The sequence below is a fragment of the Trichoplusia ni genome, chromosome 21 (genome assembly GCF_003590095.1).
Source record: "Trichoplusia ni isolate ovarian cell line Hi5 chromosome 21, tn1, whole genome shotgun sequence".
NCBI lineage: Eukaryota > Metazoa > Arthropoda > Insecta > Lepidoptera > Noctuidae > Trichoplusia > Trichoplusia ni.
This window is the reverse complement of record NC_039498.1, coordinates 2184492-2209140: the sequence shown is the minus strand read 5'-3', so window position 1 is coordinate 2209140 and position 24649 is coordinate 2184492. Positions and strand designations below refer to the sequence as shown.

The following is a 24649-nucleotide window of genomic DNA, read 5'->3' as shown; positions in this document are numbered from 1 at the left end:
TTTTATTACTTTGCCTATAAAGTTTATTACTTTGCTCTAATTAAAGAATGTTTAGAAATAAATCCAATTTATTACTCACGAAATATTTTACATCATTTATCAAAATATATTTTATCTTTGCCAGGTCTAGAAGAGCGTTCAGCGGTCCTATCTCTATCCGTCGTGTTTCACCATAAGGCCGAGGCTTACGTATCAGCTGTCGGAGGTTGGGGGGCGCAGTGTGCTGTCGCCCTACAGCTGGCGACAGGTCAGGGTGGGGCGCCGTGCAACGATCCGCGAGCGTTGGAACAACACGCGCAGAGGCATCGGCAACTGTACGAACATATGTGCCAGGCGTATACCGAGGTCAGTACAATGAAAACTAAGTTATTGGCTACTAAATATATTATTGAGATACAGACAGGCAGTTGAGACAACTGATAGATGCCTTTATCCGGGTGTTCCCCACTAGCTCTTATTAATGTATTTGTCGAGTCTGTTTTTAAACTGATTGACATTAGGGCTGATACTACTTCCTCTCTCAGTTCGTTCCACGCTCTGACTATTCGATTGCTTAGAAAGATATATGTAGTTTAATTAACATCAGTATAGGGTAGTGGAAGTCGGAAGTAAAAATTGTGCTTTCCTTGGTTTCAGGTCCACTCGACAAGCAAGAAACTGTTGTACCAGCTTGATCATCTAGTTCAAGTGTGCCATCAAACTGATCCTGCCGACATGGTTAGTTAAAACAAATCTCATCCTCTTTTATTTTGAATAAGTGTTCAATTCATTTTTTGGTATAGTTTGTCCCATATTCCCGGCCGCTTAACTTCATACTGATATATCCTGTATGATGTATGAAATACTATCATCCCAGAGACCTTTCAACATTCCTTACTACTCAAAAACACCTGTTAACAACCATCTTCGTTCCAGAACGACGGCACAGTAAGCAGTGCGGGCAGCAGCGGCGGCGACCCGGCGGCCGACTACAGCTCCGGCGCTAACCACGTGCTGGCCGTCATACACCAGATACTCGGCCACCATCGGGCGCTAGAGGCGAGGTACCACCAGGCCCGGCTCAAGCTACATCAGCGGCTCGCCTTGCTTTTGTACAAAGAGGATTGTAGGCAGGTCAGTCAATAGATTTTTTATATTCGTGTTACTAAATTAACGTAAATATACTTTCAATCAGTTCTCTTGTTTCAAGGTAGAGAGAAGCATTCATAACTAAAGATAAAGCTTGAACCTTATCCGATTTAGGTTACCTTAACCATTTTTAGGTAACTATATCCCTGTGGGTAGTAACATTCAAAGGGAATTCTGATACAAAGTAATATCAAGAACAAGAGTTACTTTCATGTATTGCGTGTGAATGTTTTAAAAGCTAACAGTTTTATTTTGTTACAGGTCCTCGATTGGTTGGCAAATCACGGTGAAGTCTTCTTACAGAAGAATACTGGAATAGGAAGGAATCTCCATAAAGCTAGAGTTTATCAGAAATCTCATGAACACTTCGAAAACGTTGCTCAGGTTCGTTCATATATTCCTAAAATGAGTTTCTAAAACTAATCCAATTTAGTTTCACTGTAATATACAGTAACATTGTGGTGTAGTAGTACCGCCATCTGTTTTTCATATTCAGAACAAAAGTATTCAAGAACGAAACTAAGCAAAATATCACCATTGCGTGGCACAGTGCCTTAGTCACTTGCAAGTAGAATGTAAATGCAAAAATAATATTTTAGAACGTTATTTTGCAAATTATTGTTTTTAAATAAAGAATTACTTAACACCATTTGGTAAATGTGCCCATGATACTTTATAGTCATTTTATTTTTAATGTCGAATTTACTCTTATAAAATGACTTCTTTCTGAGATATATTTACTCGTTGTCCAGCGTTAGACGCTTATACATAAAATTTGCAGTCTAAAATCCTTTTTGTTTTAACAGAATACATACACAAATGCGGAGAAGCTGCTAGCGGGCGCCGAGGAACTGGCTCGGTCTGGCGAGTGTGACCCTGAGGAGGTGTTGGGTGTGGCTCGAGAGTTGGAAGCTCATGTAGCGGCGTTCGCGGCCCGCGTCGACAGGCGGCGGAGGCGGCTCGACCTGGCCGTGCTACTGTATACGCACGAGAAAGAGGTAGCTATATACAATGTAAATCTCTCTTCATGTCATGACGACCTCCCTGGTCGAGTGGCGTACGCACCGGTTTCAAGGTGTCGCTAGCTCTGAGGTCCCGGCTTCGTTCCCCCGTCGGGTCAAAGCAAAGATTCACATTTCTACATTGTTTGTGGTTCTGGGTGTTTTTGGTACCTTTGTTATATCTGATTTCCATAACACAAGTGCTTTAGCAACTTACATTGTTGCCTTAGCAATTTACAGGTTCAGAACAATGTATGTGATGTTGTCCTCATTTATTTTTACCCGACTGCCAAAGAAGGAGGGTAATGTTTTTCGAGTGTATGTAAGTATGTATGTATGTCTTTTCCTTTGTGACCTCCTGTAGCCTAAACGGCTTGATGGATTTTGATGTATGAGGTAACGTTAGATTTGTCTTGATTACGGGTGTGTCATAGGATACATTTTATCCTAAAAGTCCCACAGGATAAAGACATAATAATATTTTTTCTAAATTTCCCTTTAAAAAAATATGTATGCGGTATCATTAGATTCATTTCAATCACGGGAGTAATTAATATAGGATACGTTTTTTCTCAAAATTCCCACGGGAACATGTTAATTCTGCGTCAACGCAAAGCAACTCATGCGTTAGCAAGCAAAAAGATAGGGCGTGGCCTGGCATGCGGCGCGCGGCGCGGTGCGGAGGGGGATATGCTCGAGTATACAGCCCGAATGCGGGCACACGCATAAGGGCACACGTCGTTGACGGTCGTCTCTAAATAGCGATTTTTTCGATACTGCCCGCCCGTAATCTAAAGCCAAATGTCGTCGAAATAATTTAAAATGGTACTTACATATACATAGTCTTCTACATCTACAACATTTTCGTTAAATAAAAACAGCTAAAAAGTTATAAATAAAAAAATTATTATTAAAAAAACAAAATACCCGACTGCATACTAAAAAAAGAGTAAAACAAGCCCCACAATAATATTGATCAATCAAATGCTAAAAACTAATTATGTAATACCGTTTAAACAATACCTATATTAAAATACACTACAATATGTGTTCTTAATCGATAGTTAAATAAACAGAAACTTATTTTGAATACAAATTTACTGAATATAATTTATAAATGTTGATGGAAAGCATCGCAGGCGGGGACCACCTTGACCGCCACCAACGAAAATTCTGCTAAATGGTGCACAACCGAAATGACTATAAATAAGCCTCTGTTGGTCCCCGCCTGCGATGCTTTCCATCAACATTTATAAATTATATTCAGTAAATTTGTATTCAAAATAAGTTTCTGTTTATTTAACTATCGATTAAGAACACATATTGTAGTGTATTTTAATATAGGTATTGTTTAAACGGTATTACATAATTAGTTTTTAGCATTTGATTGATCAATATTATTGTGGGGCTTGTTTTACTCTTTTTTTAGTGTGCAGTCGGGTATTTTGTTTTTTTAATAATATTTTTTTTATTATTGATTTATTTAGTCCCTCATATCTGATTATCGTGGTAAGCATCAGGGCAATATTTATCGCGTATGATCTGCCTTGATCGGTCTCAATCCAGTGCGTCTCTTAAATCAGAGATCAAGATCAGTCTCAATATTTATTAAACGTTGTAAATAGCATTAGTGTATTGTCTATAAAGACCTGAACCAGTTGTTGGTCCAATGTAACCTACTGGACAGTTATTTAAAGAGGCCAATAGTATGTGGTAAACTACGGTTGTCTCATGTGGTTAACGTGACTAAATAATATCATAAGCATTCTGTGTAAAGTATACTCCAGTTATTAAAAAGACAACCGTTTATGATATCAAACAATTATAATAGTCGATTTAAAATCACCTTTGTATAATTTCGTTATTAATTGTAATTCTATTTTGTCAACATTTGTAAATAATTTCATGATTTGTTTCTATAGCTGCTGCAATGGCTAGAAACGTTACGCAGCGGCGGCGGCGTGTGCGCGTCCGACGACACTCCGGAGGCGGCGCGGCGCGCGCTCGACCAGTGCGCGCAACACCGCGCCGCCAGCCTCGACGCCTGCGCGGCGACTATTGCTCAAGGCGAAGCTCTCTTACAAGATCTCAGGTTAGTTGACTCTAGCGACGGCACTAACAAGCAATAGCTTCCTTGTTATCCACAGGTCTAGTATGTTTAACATACGGTAAACATCCACAAAAGTATTATGGTCTTGTGATTGCTCGTGAAAGAAATAGTACTAATGAAGTTAGTGAGATAGAATATAACATCTTATATTATGTACATCTCACTGCTGAGAACAGGCCCCTTCTCGTATACGGAAAGTTTGAGACATGCTTTTAAGAGATTCAAGGTCCTGCTGACGTTCGTCGTAAAGTTGATTAGTATAAATAGTTTCATATACAAATGTGATATCACTAAAGCAAATAATCGTAATGATATATTTCACAAGTCTTTCGACAATACCTGTCAGAAACGATATTTGTCACGTCATTAGGCGAGGTTAGGTTAGATTTTGTGTATCTTGTACTTGATACGCTTGCAGTTGATTAGTAAGGCGCACTTCAAATATAAGGCATAAGGTAGGCTATAAGTTGTGTCACGGTAGTATGCGAAAGCGTTCCTGTTTGGTCCAACAATCGAAAGCCCAGACTCTGGTTTAGATGTAAATAGGGCCGGATTCGGTAGAGGAAGTTCCATGAATATTTCCACCATACCAATAATCAAGTTAACCATTCAGAAACCAGGCAGAATTGATACCATATAAGTAAAGTATTATGAAGGGGCTAAAGATGGTGTCCAGTGAGGCTTGTCACAGTTTTCGTGTTCGACAAATCGTCTGTCATCTGCTTAACGCCCTAATAAGCTGCTACATTTCTCACTACGAGCACACGCGACGATATAAGATACGCTACCGATAATGTTGCATACCAAGTCTTGTACAGTCAGTAACTGAAGTACTTGAATTATGTGAGATTTACAGAACATATTAATACTAAAAAATTCAAGTAGCTACCAACAGTTGTGAGATTAAACAAAAGAATTTGAACTTCGAGAATCTATTAAAAACATGATTGACAACCAATAATGTAGCTGAATACTAAGAGGGTTTATAAATTTGACTTTTTTATCAGAATTCCATAGTATTATATGTCTTCTTAAAATAGTTAATTTTTTATAATGGAAACAACATAATACAATATACTTTATAATATGTTTTTTATGTCATGTCTCGTACAAAAAGCCCATAAAAAAACGAAATCATAATAAATAAATTTGTGGATTTTCGATTAACCGAAAATCCACAAATTTATTTATTATGAATGGAATTAAAATGCTTGTAATTCAAGACAGTTCATATTTTAGCATGAATTATTGTACGACTTTGAATAGAGACTCATTCAAGTTCAATTTTGCGAAAATATAAAACTATAATTTTGTAAATATATCAACTACTTCCCCTTTTATGACTGAAAACCGAACAAAGTACTCAATTTAAATATAACTTCAAAGCGGTTTTATTGAAATAACTCAAAATCCACTTGATCCAATTTCTTTGTTCGCAATGCAATTTCTGTGAACCCATTCTCGGTTCCAGATTTCGTTTGTTCATAATATGCGCTAACCCCATTTGCACAGTGAATGAAAAGAAAAGTGCTTTCATATAATCCGTTAAGAGGAGCGTTTATTATGCATGAAAACAAGCGTATCATTGTTCACAAGCGTGGCGCGCATTTCGAACTAGTTTGTCCTTGCGCGCTCACACCCCACGCGTACTGAGCTCTGAAGGGCATTTAGGGTTTCGTGTTCTAAGGGAAAAACGGGAGCCTATTAGTAAAACTGACCCGTCTGTCAGTCCGTCGCTAACCAGACAGTTGAAACGTAAACAGATGATGTTTATCTGTTGCTACTGCACAATAGAAAAAAATAAATAATATCACCACGCTAAACCTACTGCGCGAAACGTGTCTCGAGTTCGATCCGAATATAATCGAACGGCGAATATACGTGTGATCCACGAATACTTCTTCTGAATCTAGGTGTCTTTTTGCAATTAAATGCCCTATTAAGGGAGTCGTTTTTTTTTAAATACAAACATCAATTGACCCCGTAAAACAAATTTCATTCTAGATAGATAAGATATAGTATATATATGAAAACAGTACGTTATTGTAAAAGAAAACATTAAAAAGTACACCAGTCTAAGTTCATTTCTCCAGTAAAATCCGAAGTTTTCAAAAATAGGTCGTACAAATATTACTTCAGTAAGTAATGGTAGCACTGTGTATCGCAAAACGTGAATGCTTAATAAGAAAACCAATCTAGTTGTTTTGTTTTGCAAATACTTACGATCTTAACTAAAATTCGATAGTTGCGTAATTTACTTCATAAGAAGGTCAACTGGTTTGTGCTAATTTTTCGCGCACACGGCAGCTTAGGTTTGTAGAAACCTAATTGATCTATGTTCGATCTCAATAATTATTGTTTCTGCCTCTAATTGCAGTTATACCTAAAGATACTTTTAGAAACTATTGTTTGTTTACAACAGTTGTTTAGTTTGTGATCCGTCTTGCAAAAACTGACTCATCAATATCATAATTTGTAAAAAGTAAAATGTATCTATTTCATTTAAATAGGCACTGCGTTTGTAGTCAGTAACGTTAGACTACACAAAACTTTGCCATTTAAACCCTTCTCCGGTCTGCAGCCCTTTATTGTTTGCAGGAAGCAGTTCGTGCGCTCATTAGCAAGAGTCTGTTTTAGCGCGGTATAACTTTACTCGCCAGGCTCTGTTACTAAACTAAGTTTTCTGCAATCGCCTCATATTATTTCGGATCTATTTTAAGCAAACATCTCATTTAATTTTGTATTGTGTTGGGATGGTTTTCCTCGACTCAACCGCGCACCTAAGTGTGAACGTATTGAATAAATGTCTGTATCGGTGCCCGGTAGAGTCGGCTACATTTGTCCCACTTGAAGTTGCGCTTGACAGTGGTCGCTCGGACCGTGCGATTTTCCAGGGCGAACTTCTATTCACAATTCTGTACAAAGTTGCATGTGTCGCCGAGCTTTGTATCTGTATAAGAGATAATAGTTTTCTTGTGACATGTGCCCTATTCAGACATAATGTAGGTCCAGCTTTGAATGCGGTACAATGCGTTTGTTATGTAGTTGCAAATCTCTCAATTGACTAGCTTATTTCTTCTCTGAGAAGTGAGTAGGCTTAAATAATTTGGGTGTAAACTTGTCCGATATTGTGTTCGCAAGTATGTCAATTGTATATCTCTAAGTATCTTCATTTGTTCTGGTTTACACTAATCACGCGTGCTGGAAATGGCATTGTTGAATTATAATTCAGAATGTTTTCAAAGTGCCTAGGTACATGCGGGTACTTTCTCCACTAAACCTTCTATGCAATAGTCGTCATATTACGTTATTTTAATCTATAGTCTCAGGATAATTCTCTCGAGTATTGCTTCACCGTTGCCATCACTTTCGCATTAGTTATGACATTGTGCAGTTGTATAATAGGTATAGGTAACGATTTACTTATGCGAGGCATTACCAATTTACGTAATTATTATCATATATGATGATATGTTTCCCCTTTAGTGTCATTAAGAATTTGCAGAGAATCAGACATAGAAATACGATGTTGATTTGCTGTCATGTCATATTGATATCGACTTTCTATATTCGCACACACATGGTATTTGCTAAATTATTAATGATGTTATGGACATTGATACTGACTATTGTTTATACCTAGTGTAGCAAGCAAATGGAATAATAATTTAGCGTGAGAAACGTCCGTTTGCACAAACGCTGCGTATGTCACCGCGACAGGCGTCAGTCAGACATAATCCTGACGCCATGACAGGGATCGTCCAAACGCAAAGAATTTTTTATTTCCTAAAACGTTAAATAATATTCAATGAACGAAAACTCATGTTTCTTTAATGCGACTTCACATCGCTCATAAAATCATATACCTAATACCCCTTTTCACTTGTTTTTGTAAAACAATTTATAATTATCCATTAGCGAAAAACTTTTTCACTTTACGATTTATCAGTAGAAAACTCTTTTGACAGCTAAAGTTTGATTGTGTTTCGCGATAGACGCTGTCTTCCGTCGCATGTCTCACGTACCTATAAGCCGATACCGCGACGTTTCACTTACCGGTAGCAAAAGCGTGATAAAAACACAACAGAAGTCTGACATTTTTCTTCTTCATTCGTACTCCTTGGTGTCGTGTGTTGTCCGCTACGAACAACCCACTAATGGTGAACGTCTTGACAGACCTGTCCACCTGCGAAACGCGCGCTAATAACATCATACAACACTCCAGCACTTTCAACTGTTGTTTATTATGCTAAGGGTTACAATTTTCTAAAAACGACGTTTTAGTTAGCTGGACTGGCTAGAAATGAAACGCAAATGATTTGACGAATAGGTTCCCATAACTAAGTAGTTTATCCGTTAAATGTCTTGACATGATTGACCTTAATACATATTAAAGTATGCACAGATTTGAGTACAAACATTTGCGACGTGATTGTTTAGCTTATGATTTCCTTACAAAGTTTATATCCGTGTGGTATTTCGTTCCGTGTTCTCCTTATTACTTGTAAACATCCAGGATTTTTCGATATTAAAAATTCGTACATAATAGCCATGGTCGCATCGCTCTCGGGACGTTACACAACGGTATGCGACCTAATTTCTAAGACGAACGCGCACTGCCGGAGCGTTACTCTGTTTTCAGTGAAAATTCATGTGTAGACGGACACGCGATGCAGATATGTGGCTCGAACAATGTATTATTTATCAAAGCGTCTTACCGGATGAAAGATTGACGCCTGTCTGTGCTTAATTATTGTCTTACTCCGACACTACAGTTTACGATACTCCGTGAATCATTGAAGCGCGAGAAAAATGAGACTTTAACGGATGATTTATTTTTGTTTGGTCACTCTTCTTTTTCGAGTAGGCTGCTAGTTTTGAATACTTATCTTATGGGCAGATTCCAATTCAATAGACCTTTAATGAAATCCATTGTTTTGTTTGAGCTCAAGAGTTGAATACACACTGTAGAATGAAAGCCGGCCGTGCTTTTGTGCGGTCTATGATAAACCGCCTAGGTGTGAGGTGTATAACTAGGTTTCCACGCGTCACTTGTTTTTACTGCGTTGTTCCAGTTATGCATCTCAGGTGAATTCATTTCAGAAACAATTCATGCATATGATGCCTTAGCTAAATAGGGCAAGTGTTGTTTACAAAATAATTGACGTAATCGTCGATCAACCATAGACAATGGATTTCTATTGTGTCTACTTTGACACAGCTAACTATTGTTTTCTATTTTGGTAAATAAATAAGGTATGTCTTTCACTGTCTTCCAATATACAATTAATTATAGTATTTCATCTAAGTTGAAACGTTTATGGTACATTGAAAATTGTTAAAAACTCAAATTACGCGTCTCACTAACTTAAATATGATGGAGTTGAAAACTCAAATAAAATTAAAATCAACTTTTAGTTCGACATACGATTCAATGCATATACTTATTCGTGTGACACATGTTGTTTATCCGCGTTTGTGACACTCGTCTAGTGTTCATATTTCGCAATATTGTAAATTCACTACTATATAAAATATTTGCTTCGCTGTCGGTAAGTAACTTGAACGGATATAATTACCTCAGGGATCCTCATTAGAATTGCTCCTCGTGGCCTTTCGTTTCCTTTAATGTTTTGTAACAGTAATACGATGTATTGTGTCATATTTCCACACATACACACATAAGTTACTGCCTATTTACTATAGGAGTTTTATAGAAAATATTATAGTCGTCATTAACAATTTAAGTACCTTTATGTAAATTGTAAACTTTTATTCAAATTCAGATAAGTAAAGGTTCACAGTCGCCCACTTGTGGTTATAAAGATATAGATATCAACACAATCCTCTCCAAATTATGTTCATAACTTTGAAGCAGCTAATTGCAGTTAAAACAAAACCTTAAAAATAGGTTCGAAAATATTGATGCCCCTTAATCAAAGGACGATTTTCCTGGTTCAATTTCAGTCTGCAAAAAACAAAAATCAATTTTCAAACAAACCCTTTAGCGTTTGAAACGCATGTGTAATTAATAAAGCAACTTACAGGGACCCAACGGTATTTCCAATAAATTCCCTTTGACACGTAGACTGAACACATAAAGCGCTTGAAGCAAAAGGCAAACATTTATCTGGCAGTAATTTTGAAATTTGCACGGTTTTGATGCAATGTTTACATCCATCCATCGTCCAAACACCGCAAAACGCAAATGATTTCGACACGAAAAATCAATACGTTGCTGATTAGTTAACGTTACGCCTGGAAAATCGTAATTGCTCATTACGTGTGCTTATAAACGAAGTAAAAAACAGTTGCATTAATCATAATCATCATAATCTTGGATGTTATCGTTAGTCATCTCGTGGTGAGCCGCGGCTCCTCGATTCGAGAGCCGCCGTTCACTTCAGTCTCTCGCTTGGTCTTAGTTCCAAAACTTAAAGTAAATTAATAATTCGATTCCATACTTGTCTGCTATTAATTTCGTTATATCCTCTATAGAGGCTTTCAATATACCGAGACGTAGTCCCTAAAAGGTCAGAGAACTCGACGTGCTTCCGTCGCGCGCGTACCCACTTACTCAATGCGTGAAAAACTTGCCGTTTCGTTGACTCAAGCGAGTTTGCAATACGAAATTGCACATAATATGACTAAGTTGCTGGTTCGTCAGTGATCTGTGGAGTATTTAGGTTCAATACTCCTGATAATCGCATTACCTACGTTCAAGTTTTTAATGAGGATTAAAAATACTTACAATTACTAGGCGTCGGGCTACTCCACGCTCGCAAGCTAAAGAGATTTGTTCGTCAAACGTCTTGTCGCGACAGAAAAATGTTGAGAATCATCTAAATTTGGCAGTAACAACTTTTTAATAGAAAATATGTAAAGCTAATAGCAGTGCTTCTAGTGTTCCTTTTATAGCCATACTTGTTTGTAGCATTATAAATAATTGGTTCGCAATATAAAATGAATCAGCCCCTGTCTAACTTGTTTACCGTAACAGGAAAAGTGGACATGGCGACGGCGGGCTCCTATGGGATGACTGGGACCCGTTGAACAATGGCAGGCCAAGCTTGGTAGCGCTATTTCGCGACGCCACTTACAAGCTTAAAATTAGAACAGCCATACAACTCCTAACCTATAATTACAAACAATTAATTTCACTGCTCGATGTGGTTTTATATGATTCAAAATAATTAAGGCGATGATTACTATATAATGTCGAGTACACGTTGTTTTATAGTTTATAGTGGTAAATAACAATAGTGTTATGTCTATTCCGGTAGCGACTCTCTGTGCACGGATTTGAAAATAATCAGTTATCCATGTCATATTCAAATTCGTACTAAATATGTTCTACCAAATTAATTACACCATTCCATACCCTAATGACTGGATACGTAGCAAGAAAATTAAATAAAAATATTTTATTGTTTATACAATACTCGAAATAGTACTATTATATGAGAACACGTTAAATAGAAATGGATCACCTATCATAAATTCCTTAAGAAAAATTCTTAAATGATGAATTGCACGAAGTAACGCTAACTTCGAAAGATTTCTATCAAACTTACAGTACGTTACTTAACTCGAACGTTTTCTTTTCAAGACACGCATTTGATATAAATAACATTTAACTGTGCCAAAATAATATTGAGATTGATTTATATAGATAGCATTTAAGTGTTTCAAGTCCAATCAAACTAGCTTAAAGAATCTATACTATTCGCAGAATAATAAACTATTAATTTAATAATAATTCAGTAATAAATGAGCGATATATCGTTGAAGTTAGCTGTTACTATACAAAACTTTTGTATGCACACTACGTACTCAAAAAGCGACGCGGCCGCCTAGTAATGTTGTTTATTTTTTACTCGGGATCGGGGGACGTGAATAACAAAAGCCTAAGCTCCCCGTCCTATTTGTTCTCTCCGTAATGTTTATGCTGTTTGACGATCTCTCAATTACGTTTATTGAAAAAATATTGCGAATAAACTAACGCACTACACGAGTACAGTTAAATGCTTAAGTTATTTAAAGAATCACTTGTACATCCAAGTATATATGTATAATAAAGGTTTGCTTATATGCTCCTTAACTGACAATAGTGTCAATATGCTTATCGTTAAGCGAAGTGAACACGTCAGGCGGTTGACTTACCTTCGGTTTTCATCTATAAACACCGAGTGGGTCTGAGTCAAGTGAGAGCGGAACGACTATATGTAAAGTGATGTTTAACTTTACGCATAACTTAAAAGTTAATATGTTATCATTACAACGATCTGTTTGTTTCATAAACACATTACTTAATTAATTAAAGAGTTTTTGTGAAAGACGTCAGTACACTTTGTGACGCCAAATGTGTATGTATAATGTAGAATCACCCGTTGAATCATAAGAAATGAATATACAAACGAAACGGGTAACATTGCGTTGTATTTTAACAATGCAGTTATTGTAAACTAATTTTAGTATACACCGTGTCGCCGCCATTAACACTTACCTCCGAAAACATTGAGGCATTCGGTGTTACAGCGACGACACACGAAGGAAAATTGTGTAAAACTGTGTATTCTGCAAAAAAATATTATTATGTGATATTTGACCGTTCAGTGCATTACCATGTAACCAGTGAGTGTTCATTACAGACGTGTAAGCATATCGAGTGTATTGCTATTGCGAAAGAGATACAGACAACTGTTTTTATCTACACATTTGACGTAAGTGCATTAACTTAAATTATATTAATCTGTAAGATTTTTTTACGAAATTTATTGATAATTAAATTAATAATTTTAGTCGGTGTTTTAAGTCTGAGTAGCAGTAGACTTTCGTGGCGTTTCACCGTACCGCATGATTTTCTTGTCGCGATTTCTTGTCGAGGTGCACAGCTTGGCCGCTTGCCGCGTCCGCCGTGCACCGGTTACAGGCTCGAGTCTCGGCGCCTGCATCTCGCACGCTGCACAGTCCTCACTCGGTAAAGAGCGCGGAGTGACGTACGCTTTGCGCTCCACAACGATACTAACGCGATTTCGCGCCAATCTTATATTGTTTTTCGAACGTACTTATTTATTATTTTATTTCAGTTTTCTTCTATTTTATTTGGTTGAAAATTAATTGCCAGCATTGTTTTTTTTAAGTTATACGGCGTGTTGTTTTGTGTATCGGTTTTTTGTGATAGTGTTTAATTATTTTTATGATTTTGTATTGTTATATTTTGTATGCTTAGTATTAAGTTTTTCGAAGCAGCTTTGCGATCAAGCGTGACAGACCGTTCATATTAATTCGCCTATGTTTAGCGACGATGGTATGTTTTATGGGATCTATGGCATTGTAGTTGCGTCAGTAAATTTTCTATTGATGTAATGACCTTTAATCAGCAGGAAGGATTATTTACAATAACATATAATTTTAGATGTTTAAGATTTTTATCGTTGTCTGCCGGGTTTTATATCGATGGTCAGTAGTAACGGCCCCCTTTTAATTATATCGATAGCCGGCACTGGTAGGTATGATTGAATTTCCGTCGAGGGGATTAAGTTAGTCTCGGCGTTGACGTCCACTGATTTAATAATAGCAATTTGCAATGTCCCCACTGTCGACACAAACCAAATTAGAGACTACAACCAGGCTTCCGACACGTTTAGGATCATGTTAAAAAATATGCATTACTTTTTTCCATGCGCTCTGATAAAACGTAGCTTTTAGTAGTATTAGTTGAAAACAGGAGAACTGTGCATTTTCCCTTGAGTTCCTTAAGTGCTTAGCACATACTGAAACATCTAAATCAATATCGTATTCCTGTTTGATCACAACTCCCGGTCTATGTTTAGTTTAATTCACTAACTGCACGCCTCAACCGATGCATTCTCCCCTTAAATCTTTGGGGCGTATGAATCAAAGAGATTTTCATCAATGTCAGTGTTGGTGTAGAGGGAAATCAAAAGATTTTGTAGCTGCACGCCTCTTTGTATTTGTAATGTTTATCAATATGCTTTATTTGTATTTGCAAAGTTATGACAATAGAAAATAACTAATCACTTTCGGCTGTTGTGTAGAATCTTTATTTATGACGCGTGCTAGCAGCGAGAGTATTATTTTATTGATTGAAGAACAACCTTCGCTTAAATTCAAATTTTTTTTTTTAAGTTTTTTTAGAAGTTAGCAAATCGTAAAAATAAAACATCCTATTAAGGTTGTCGTAGACATTTTTATGTTACAAATACGTTTGCTATTTGGTAATGACTGTAATTGCACCATACCTTGGCAACGACATATATTCTACATTTACTACTTTACCAACTATTAGAAGTTATATTTTGATTACTTAGAACTATGTAGTTTACGACATAGTTAAACACGAGTATATTAATAATAAAAAGGTAACGCTTGTATGGGAATAATAATTGATTGTAACCATCTATCTGATAGAAATTATGATCTGTATCTGTATTAATTTAATAGTAAAAAATGGCTACTAAAAGTAGGTTTAATATTTACAATAATGAACAAAAGTTATTAGACCGAGATTAATAGCTTATAACAATTACCTATTACTATTAAAATATTGAAGACAAACATACATTTCGAATCTCGAAGCGTTAGGTACGCAGGTATATCATTTTTATCATAAAATGTCACTCACAAGTTGACATAGCGAATTCATTTTCCAGTAAATCTGCTTAACAAAATTACAATATTCACAAATACGACAGTTCCCTAGTTCGTTTGAAAACAATTTATAGCATTAAGAATCCCCGTTAAGGTATTCACATTTGTAATACTTTATAAGAAATACGATGTATTAATTACCTTTCCATCTTTGAATATAATACTTTTCCCATTATTTCCTGAATACAAAAGAACTGGTAGGAGTTGATCACCAAAACATTACGCAAAACAGCAATACGTTTTCATTAACATTTTAGCTATAAGTTCTCCATAATGTTTATTAAATAAACAAAAGTAAAAAACTCTCTTTGACGATTCCCCTTGCCGCAGGGCAAACACATGAGATACATTTTATGCATTCATATTACTGAAGCCAGTTAATTTTATTAATTGAATCCGTTTGAAACTGTTAAGAGATGGTAATAGGATTGCAGGAATACAAAGGTATTATTTCCCCCCTAAAAGAATCTAAGCTGACTGTGATGCGCTTTACTTGTTTTCCATCCTATATTAATTCCTGTTACTGGCAGATATTCTGCTTTGTTTGTTTTTCATTAATTGCCTGCATTACAAAGAAAAGAGAAAAAGATAACGTAAAATCCCTGCAAAATGAGATCGCAAAGCGCTTGCCAAAGGTCAAAGGGTATTCTAGCTTTTGAAATAGTGAACTGTGATGTTAGCTGTGATAGAAATTGCCACAACAAACTAAACGAATAGGTAGTTATTAAGTTCTGTCAAATGTTTTTTTTACGCGACGATGGCAAAAGCTGAAATTCCACCCCGCTGTTGTGAACGTTCGCGCTTGGTGCCATTTGTTTTGTCTATTTCATTGTAAAATTATATTATTCATTTTGCCGCACTTTGTTTTTGTAAGTTGATATTAGTACTTGCGGTGTCGCGTTTTTATGTGAAAGAGCATTCTCGTCAGTTATTTTACAAAAGTAAAAATAGATGGTTATCAGGAATGGTTACATAAGTAAATGGTTTTACAAAAATAGCTATTATTATATATAAATTATTACCATTTTTTTTAATCGTCAATTTCTAACTTTGGAACACCCGTTCGCTGATTATAATAACAATTATAAATTCTTTAATCTGCATGTTTGCGAATGGACAACAATGTGTGTTAATTAAGTTTATGACAAACGGTATATCTATCGGTAAGTGGTAGTACTGTTACATTAAAGCGTGCACACCGCACAATCTAAAATAATTATCGCTATCATAAATGATTCTGCATACACGGAAACTCTACATTTATTTATAACCTGTCTCGGTAAGGTTTATCATAAATGTTTGTCCTCGGGTGACTTTTCAAACAGATGATGATTTTAAAAATATTTAGCCAAAAGCGTAGTCGTTATAACATATTAAAACACGCATTTACTGGAATAACTTGTCGAACAAAAATAACGTGTTAACTTATAGAACAGCCTAATTAAATATTGATTCGTCCGCGTTGTCCATCGGCACTATAGGTACAGCCCTACTGTTCATTAGGTTTCACGAGGATGATCACGGTTGTAAAAGCATAAAATTTCCATTTTATACGAGACAGAAGGAAAATTAATTAATGCTATCAGAAGGATTACCGGGGATGTCATAGCTCCGGGACATCTTGAATACTAGAATGTTAAATGCAAGCCAGCCCGATTAATTGCTCAGCGTTTTTCAGTTCATTATCAATTTAATTTAATTTATGTCATGATGTAGAATAGTTCTTGATGCTTATTCTTGATCCTTTTCAGATAGATTTGAAAGATTCGTAGTGCTAATGAAACGAAAAAGAATTATTTATTTCAACTTTGTCATTCTTCAATATTTATTTTTATTTCCTACGGACCGTTGCTTGTGTTTTGTTGTCACGTCTATCTTGAGACAGCTGACTGTTGGTGTAAGATCTAAACATCTTTCAATGCTTTGATGGCTTTTGTTCCGCTAATGTGTACCACTTCGAAAAGGGGTCAATAGGCAACGGTCTTAGCTCTGCGAGGTCTGGAACAAAGGCTAATTGCGCGTGATGTTAGACGCTAGCCATATTCCTTAAAACGTAGTCTCTTACGCCTTTCGGCGAAACCGTTCAACATCTTATTATACACTCATAAATATGCATTAGCGGTATGAAGTTTAAGATTATGATGTAAATGTGTGGTAAATACAATGTTCTGCGAAGAATGGATATTGACGTAAACGGATATCCGCACACTTGAATGAGAATAATGAAGATCGCGAAGTTAGATTACGGTTAGGTCGCGGGTGTCAAGCTGAGCTCCTATTAAGTGTCAGAAGCGATAGATATCTCAATAGTGGCAGAAAATGGTTGTAAAGCTATTTTCGTGATGTTCTGAAGAAGTTCAGGAGTTGAATTAAAAGTTTCTGCTACTTAATTGATTCTTATCAGGCACTGCTGTCCGTTTGCTCCGTTTTTTTTTTATAATTCGTCTAGGTACATTGTAGAGTTCTTAAAACTTAAAACGAGAATATATTGCGCGAAGCAGTGTACTTATAGCAGTTACAAAAACCCTGATTTACCTGAATATGTTTTAGAAACAGATCAATCTAATTATATTTGAACTTGGAATTGTTCCTTTATAAAGAAAGTACTTCAGCCGTCATCGGCCGCGGAATATTGAACAGATGTGGATTTGTTTGCTCTCGTCTACCAAGTCCACGTTGTTCCCCTATATTAGACGGCTTCTGACCAGACTCTGTCAACATTAGCAGAGCGATCCCGCCTCCTCGCTTGTTACGTTAACTTAGCGCACAATGCGGTATTCATATAATAGGAAGTCTAGATGTTAATAAGCAGTCTTAGACATTTTTCTCTCGCTCGGTCTTAACCTTTCTCTTAGATGTAATCGATAAGCCCGCGTGACGAGAACTGCTAGTACCGAATTTTACGCTTCGCTATTGTTGAATGTTTCAGTTGTTGAAATACTGGTTAAGTAATGTTAACATAATTACTTTGCTAAAAGTATTAAGAGCCTTTTTAATTGACTTTTTTATCATGCTGTCACTTTTTATTATTCAAATGATTCATATTGCAGTATTACATTTAAAATTATTAGGTAGGTACTCTAAATTCGTCGTGTATTATATTGTTTGTGTAATAAAAATGAAATAAGCGCAGTTGTTTGCGTGCACTTGCCTTGGGTATAACTCTGCTAGTAATGACTTTCAACTCGGTCCGCTAATTCAATAAACGGTGTATCGAGTCATTCATATTTTTGCTCTGTAATAGACGACGTAACGATTGTAGCCGGGAAGTCGGCAACAATGGGTGACGGTCGCAGAGAGTGATTTAAATTGTCTCACAATCGTCTCTTCCGGCCGTTGCTACGGTTAAGGACGCGCAGACCCCCGCCGGTACAGGGGCGGCGGCGACGGCCAGACCCTATCTACGTGCACCACGATAGTAGATACCGATACAAATACCCTCTCGACAAATAGTCTCGATTGTTCCCAACTCGATACCGCCAGTCCGCCACCCACCATCTGTTATTATATTACGTTATGGAAAATCATTGTACTGCGCTCTGATATGGGAAAAATTCTCCTGCTATTACAATTCGAAAGTGCAAATAACAATCTTTGTTTAAAATCGATTGCTACAATAATCTTACGGACTGATTTGTTTTATTACTATGGAATCACGACATTTTCTCACGGTTTAATTGTACGTAATGGTATGCTGACAGGTTTTCCTGCCTATGAAATGCTCTTGGTTATGTTTTAGTTTTCTCGTCCGACAATTTCTCAACTGCTATTTCACATCGACTTTGAATGACGCAATCAATCAAATCGTTAGCAATTTGACTGTTTTTATTTGAATGACTGAGGGCAACTTGAATGAGTCGTTGTAAGTTCTCTTAATGGGATCTTAAAGAGCGTTGTGCGGGGGCTAATAATTATGTAGAGGATTGTTTCTCGTTTTGTTGCAAGGACCGTCACTCCCGCCCTCCGCCCTCGTTCAACCGCCAGCGTTTCACTTTCCATCTGTTCGCATGCACTCAGCAACATTTAATAAAGAAGTTTGAGTGCACTATTTCGTCGTACTGTCGTGTACCGTTGTAGCATACCTAAGCATCGTTATTTATATAAGCCTCCGTTGATTATTTCTTCAGACTACCTTTGCCAAGTTTTCCTTTCGTGACGGTGTTAGAAACTTGGCTTTGCAACCTCATTACATAGTTTTCATTAATACAAAAGACCTCAACGCTACGCTAAAGCACGTTGAATAGAATTGATAAATATTTTCAAATAGGTTATAGAGGCGATTTAGTTGTACTTCTTTCAAAATGCAAGATATAGAAACAGAAACACGGTGCAATGTGTCTTTACTACTTACGCGGAACTATTGTCTACACGTAATTATCGAATCTCGCTGTTCATAGGTATTGTGAAAGCTTTCTTTACGATCTAGTTGTATTCTCGGGAAATATCTGTTTCGAAATCTCATTGACAAAGATTTTTTTATTGAGTATCTGCTGTAACTTGTTGCTTCGTATTGTTTAGCAATCGGAAACTACTAGATGTGTCGATATTTCACAATTTTACAACATTAAATTTCTTTGGCCACTCTCATGACTCAGGGGGTGCGTATCTCAGTACATACAGAGTACTAACACCTGGTTAAATCATCAAAAGTGCTAGTAGAAAAAAACACAGGAGTTTACTGTCTAAGCTGCATTAATCAGTTAGTTGTAGGATCAAGTGTTTGGTTTTATCGATGGAATAATCCTTTTCACATGTAATGCAAATTCAATTCGCATGTCCACGCTTTGCATGAACGTTCACGTTTAAATCCGTGTAATAATTTATATATTCCGATGTCCTGTCAGGGGCTAGTCATGCAATTTGTGTGCTCGCACATAGAAAGTAGCCGTAGCTAATTGATTATACTACATGCATTTCGTAGTAAACGTTTTCCTTATTTTCTTTTAATTTGACGGATTTCTGTGTTTTCTTGTCTTTAAAGAACTACTGCATTCACAGTAATTCACACTAATCGATATCATTAAGTTTAATTGGTTAGGAAATCTTTGTGTTTGTTTTAAAATATTGTCAACGAAACACTTTCAAATCGTAAAGGTAATTATCCCGATTCGCTCGTTGCGGTAATTATGATCCACAAAAACCGACTCAACTGCTTATGATCAGTTCGGTAGTCCGCTAGTGTGTCATTGTTATTAATTTGCTCTCTCGCTTTGTTACGTTTGATATCTGATGTCCTTCGTGCGTTGACGTAACCGCTGCTGCAAGAATGCAAGTGCAGAATGTGTTTATCAAAAAAAGCCGTCTCGTTTGAGAGTGCTAACGTATGCAGGCACATTGTGACAATGGGCGCCAGCGATCTTCACCCTCAAATCGTTATGATAATACTTAGCAGTTGTCATATTATCTATAACCTCTTGTAACAATTAATCTTCAACACATTGTATGGATCAGTTTTGATAACAAAACTAGACTAGAGTTGCCTGATCCGCACGTGTCTTTGTTCGAAGATATAATATCAATTAATATCTACCTAGTCACGAAACAAATCAGCAACCTATTTAATACTCCTTTGCACCTCTATACAAATAAGTTAAGATTTCCATTTTATTGTTGTTATTGTTCATCGTATTTTATTACTCTTTAATGCTTGACCGCTATTGTGAATTACAGCAATGAGGTCTACACATATACAATACTTATGCAGCAAAAGACAGCGTTTGTAATACAAATTACAACGGTACGGGGCGTCACAATGAGCGTGCAGTCGAGTAAATTGTTAGCGAGGCGGCGGCGTGCGTCCTGCGTCGGGGTCAGGAAGGCGCCCGATGGTTACTTTTTAATCCCGATGCACTGCTGGTTCGCGCCATTAAAACCGGATATAAAATGTCCGTCGATGGATGTGTTTTAACTGCCCATAAAACTACCACTGAGCCCTAATTGTCCGGTAGCTAGAACTCACTTCTCAAGGGCTGCAGTTGGCATCATGAGCAGAATTTTTACGATGTTCAATGGTCATAAAATTAAAACAGCCGAAGCACACACGCCGCTGGCCCCCCTCCCACGTCATTTTGGTTTACTACTGTACTTAACAGCTATCGCCTTTTGATTTCTACTCCATTAACGAGAGACTTATTCATATCTTTGTTTATTGCTATTTAATAGCTAATTTACCTCTACTATGTGTTTTTTCTGTAAAATATGAAATAGATTAGAATCTTGTTTAGTTATTAATCTTACTTTCCATCAATGAAGACTGACTATAATAATAATCATTAATATGCAATGATTTACGGGCTCATAAATACCTGCGTTTATGATATAGAAATTCTTAAAACATGTATTAATATTTTACAAGAAGAGGTACGTTGTAATTTACAAGGGATGACAGTGTCATTGGCCTCATAATGGTACTAGTTATGGTATAATGATTACACGGTACAGCCAGTTCGATTCCAATGGGAAAATCAAAATGCGTTGCTTTTGTAAAGAATATTATGTTTGGCTTCGTGATCTCTGAAACCTTTTAAACAAAGTCTTGCTATGAAGCCTTCCCGCTCCTTTGAGCAGCTTTTTTCTTTTTTCTTTCGTCTTTTTGCCTAAGAACCAAGATAAAAGAACGTACAGATCCTAGACTAAGAATGTAATTAAAATAGTGCAGGCTGCTGTACTATAATGTTAAACTAATGGAGAAGAAGCCCCTCAAAATTGTAGCACGTGTAATTTGGTAGTTGTTACTTCTTGTCTTACCGCAGAGACAGCACTTCCCTCCGATAACAGCTCGCGCAGTGCTGTGACACAACTTGTTTATCATATGAATAGTGCATAAGAACGAGGCTGGCACGAATGTGGTGGAAATCTGTCGGTTCCGATTGGCCGCCGACGCGTGCGGAATGCGCCTCGCTCCGGCGACACTAGAAACCGTCTTGTTCACCGGAATGCTCGCATCTCCTTGTCTATACATGATTAATACTTCCATAATTAACACATAGTTAAACAATCGCTTTTCGCGAATTTCCTTTATTAATATTTCGTTTTGCGGAATGAGGTTGTAACTATTAGTACCATTCAATTTTACTGTCTAGTTTTACACAGCTTGTCGTTATTATAGGACAGTAGAAATTACGATCCTTATAAATTTATAAAAAAAGCTATAATTTATACCGCATCGAGCAATAATCTAGGAAAAATAAATCTTTTCGAACCTAAACAAAATTATTTATGGTTTCGCTGTGGCGGAGTCGCGAATCGAAGATCAACCTCTAGGTTTAATAAAGTCAAGGAAAATGTATATTTAAGCTGTGGCTCTCGAATATACTCGGATTTCATTCAGTAAAAGAACTTTTCAATAAACCTGCAGACAGACACAGACATCACAAACTTTACGTCTATGTTATTACTCTAGAGCTTAGAATAAACAAAACATCTGCTGTTAGGGATATCCATTTCATATCCAAAATGTTAGAAGTCTGGATCTGCGTGCTCTAGAGAAAATATAAATGCGAGCTTTTAATCAAGTGATCATACACGTCGAAATATTCTAGTACGAAGCTTTCATTAAAGCGTGCGACGTATTATGGGAGTTGCTCACATTTTTACAACATGTCGTGATCATTGTCAGAGATGGTTGCACGATTGCACCGAGGCAACTGGTTTTGTGTGACAAGTAGATAGTGTTATGTTGGCAAAATATAGGAATTGCGGGAACTTTCTTCGAATTAGCCACGCAGCTCGCGTCTCACTGGTGGCTTACGTTATCTACATTTACAATCGGCGTGCACACACATAATATTGTTCTTGTTAGTCGGTTACTTCTGTCATAGCAATTTTGGTCTAGAAAAACACCGGACATCTTTTTGCGGAAAATATTCGCCATTAAACAGAAAAAGTCGTAAATCTTCTTGAAAAATGTATGATGATTTAATCAATGAAGACATGATCCATCATAAAAACAAGCAACTAACATGGTGCTAATCTAAAGATTTAACTTCATATTTCATACAATTGTTATGGATAACAAACGCGCGTACACTAAACCAATACACAATCGTAAACTCTGTGTATACACTCGCTATATTCTCTTATACAGGTCTAACAATAAACCGCTCAATTCAACGCGCCATTGAAAACTTTAAAAGTACCGTTTCTTAGTTGACGTGATTGCGAAGTCTGTCACGCAGCCTTGCAAATACGCTAATCATTAAAATTAAAGTAATTTGTCGTAGCCTAGTTGGCCGGCCCTCGAACAAAGACGGGATGTTGCCCGCGCTATTGCGAAACTTATTCCCTGTTTGATACTAGCACAAAACAATCATTGGAATATAAGTACATTCGTATAAACCAATGTCGCAAAACTTGATCAGCTGCTTAAATTTTTAATCAATCTATTTGGACAGGAACTATCCAGTGAGAATTGCAAACTTCTAAAATCAGAAGTTTCTTAGAGTCCTATGTCTATGTTCGTATTATAGACACGAATAGGCTGTCGGAAGATGTTGTTTGAAAAGTTATTCGCTATTAAACATTTGATTGAAAGGCGGTTAAAAGCTCTAAAAGGTGTATTTCATATAAACTACTATTAATTATAGCTCAAAAAGGATAAATCTAAGAGTTTTTATAATGCCATTATAAAACATGTTGTTAATGGGCAATTCTCATTTATGACAATTTTAATTCAGCTTTGAAACTAGTGTGATAATTTAGGATACCTATGTTAACAAATACTTACCAAATTTATAAGATTTCGAATTATTTTTATACTCGCATGTTTAAAAATGTCTTGAAAAACATCATTATGTCTCTGGTATCCACAGATTGTTGAAATAATGACCTGCATTATGATGACATAAAGAATTTTATCCAGTATTATGACGCGACATAATTATTTATAAACAGAAGCCTGGTGTAGAGAGCGCGGGATTGTATCGCATCTATTGAATTAATTGTGAGATAACGTCCAGGAGAAGCAGATCGGCGTAAGAGATTTACTATCCAAGCGTAACATAACAGTAGGCGCACACGCATTGTAGGTCACTGGCTAGTTTTAATAACTATGCTCAAGTAATTGCAACCCACAACAACCTTATTACGTGCTCGAAATGTAACTGTTGACTTGAATGCTGGCAATTAATATTCGCAGTGTCAGTGCAGTGATTAGCGACGGTTAGTGTTATCGTATCAGGTTGCGCCTTTGAAATGAACATTTTTGTGCAAAATGCTCAAATATCATCGGCGCTCTCACAGGCATAAGTCGCCAGTACAGTGTTTACGATGGAGGTATGAATTGCTTTTATTTTGTTTTTCTAAAAGAAGTATTCGCACAATTCCCCTCTTTGTAGTCAGTTAAGAGTCCGCGCCAGACGTTAATTAATTTTAATCCCGTCATAGTGTTTTGAAGGCATGCAAATAATGCCTTAAGACCTGCTAGGTAAATTACTTGTTCTTCTGTAACAATGATTCATGAAAACGTACAAATTTCGTTTCGTGCAGTTCGACCTTATGCACACAACGTAATTAAAGATCTGAGTTCACTCAAATTAATGTTATTTATACTAAAATGAACGTGAATATTCATTTACCAGTTAGTTCTGAATACACTCGTGTAAATGTTTTTGTTAATTATTGCTTGCTTTGTTACCGTTAATAAATTGTATATTGCGGAAACATTTGTAAATGAAACTCCTCGTAAATATTCTTCTTTGGTCCAAATATTTTTTCCACTATAACATGCTTTTTATGT

The 24649-nt window shown here is 36.6% G+C and overlaps 1 protein-coding gene across 4 annotated transcripts in view; it reads left to right on the top strand.

Annotated features, from left to right (window-relative positions):
- LOC113504138 (triple functional domain protein) overlaps positions 1-24649 on the top strand; it is a gene marked incomplete at its 3' end in the record, with an annotated part of 120848 nt that overhangs the window by 8261 nt on the left and 87938 nt on the right. For all 4 annotated transcript variants that reach the window (XM_026886296.1, XM_026886294.1, XM_026886295.1 and 1 more), the window contains 6 exon segments: positions 125-345; positions 637-717; positions 916-1113; positions 1390-1512; positions 1935-2126; positions 4052-4221. In XM_026886296.1, coding sequence (XP_026742097.1) covers positions 125-345; positions 637-717; positions 916-1113; positions 1390-1512; positions 1935-2126; positions 4052-4221 — 985 coding nt within the window.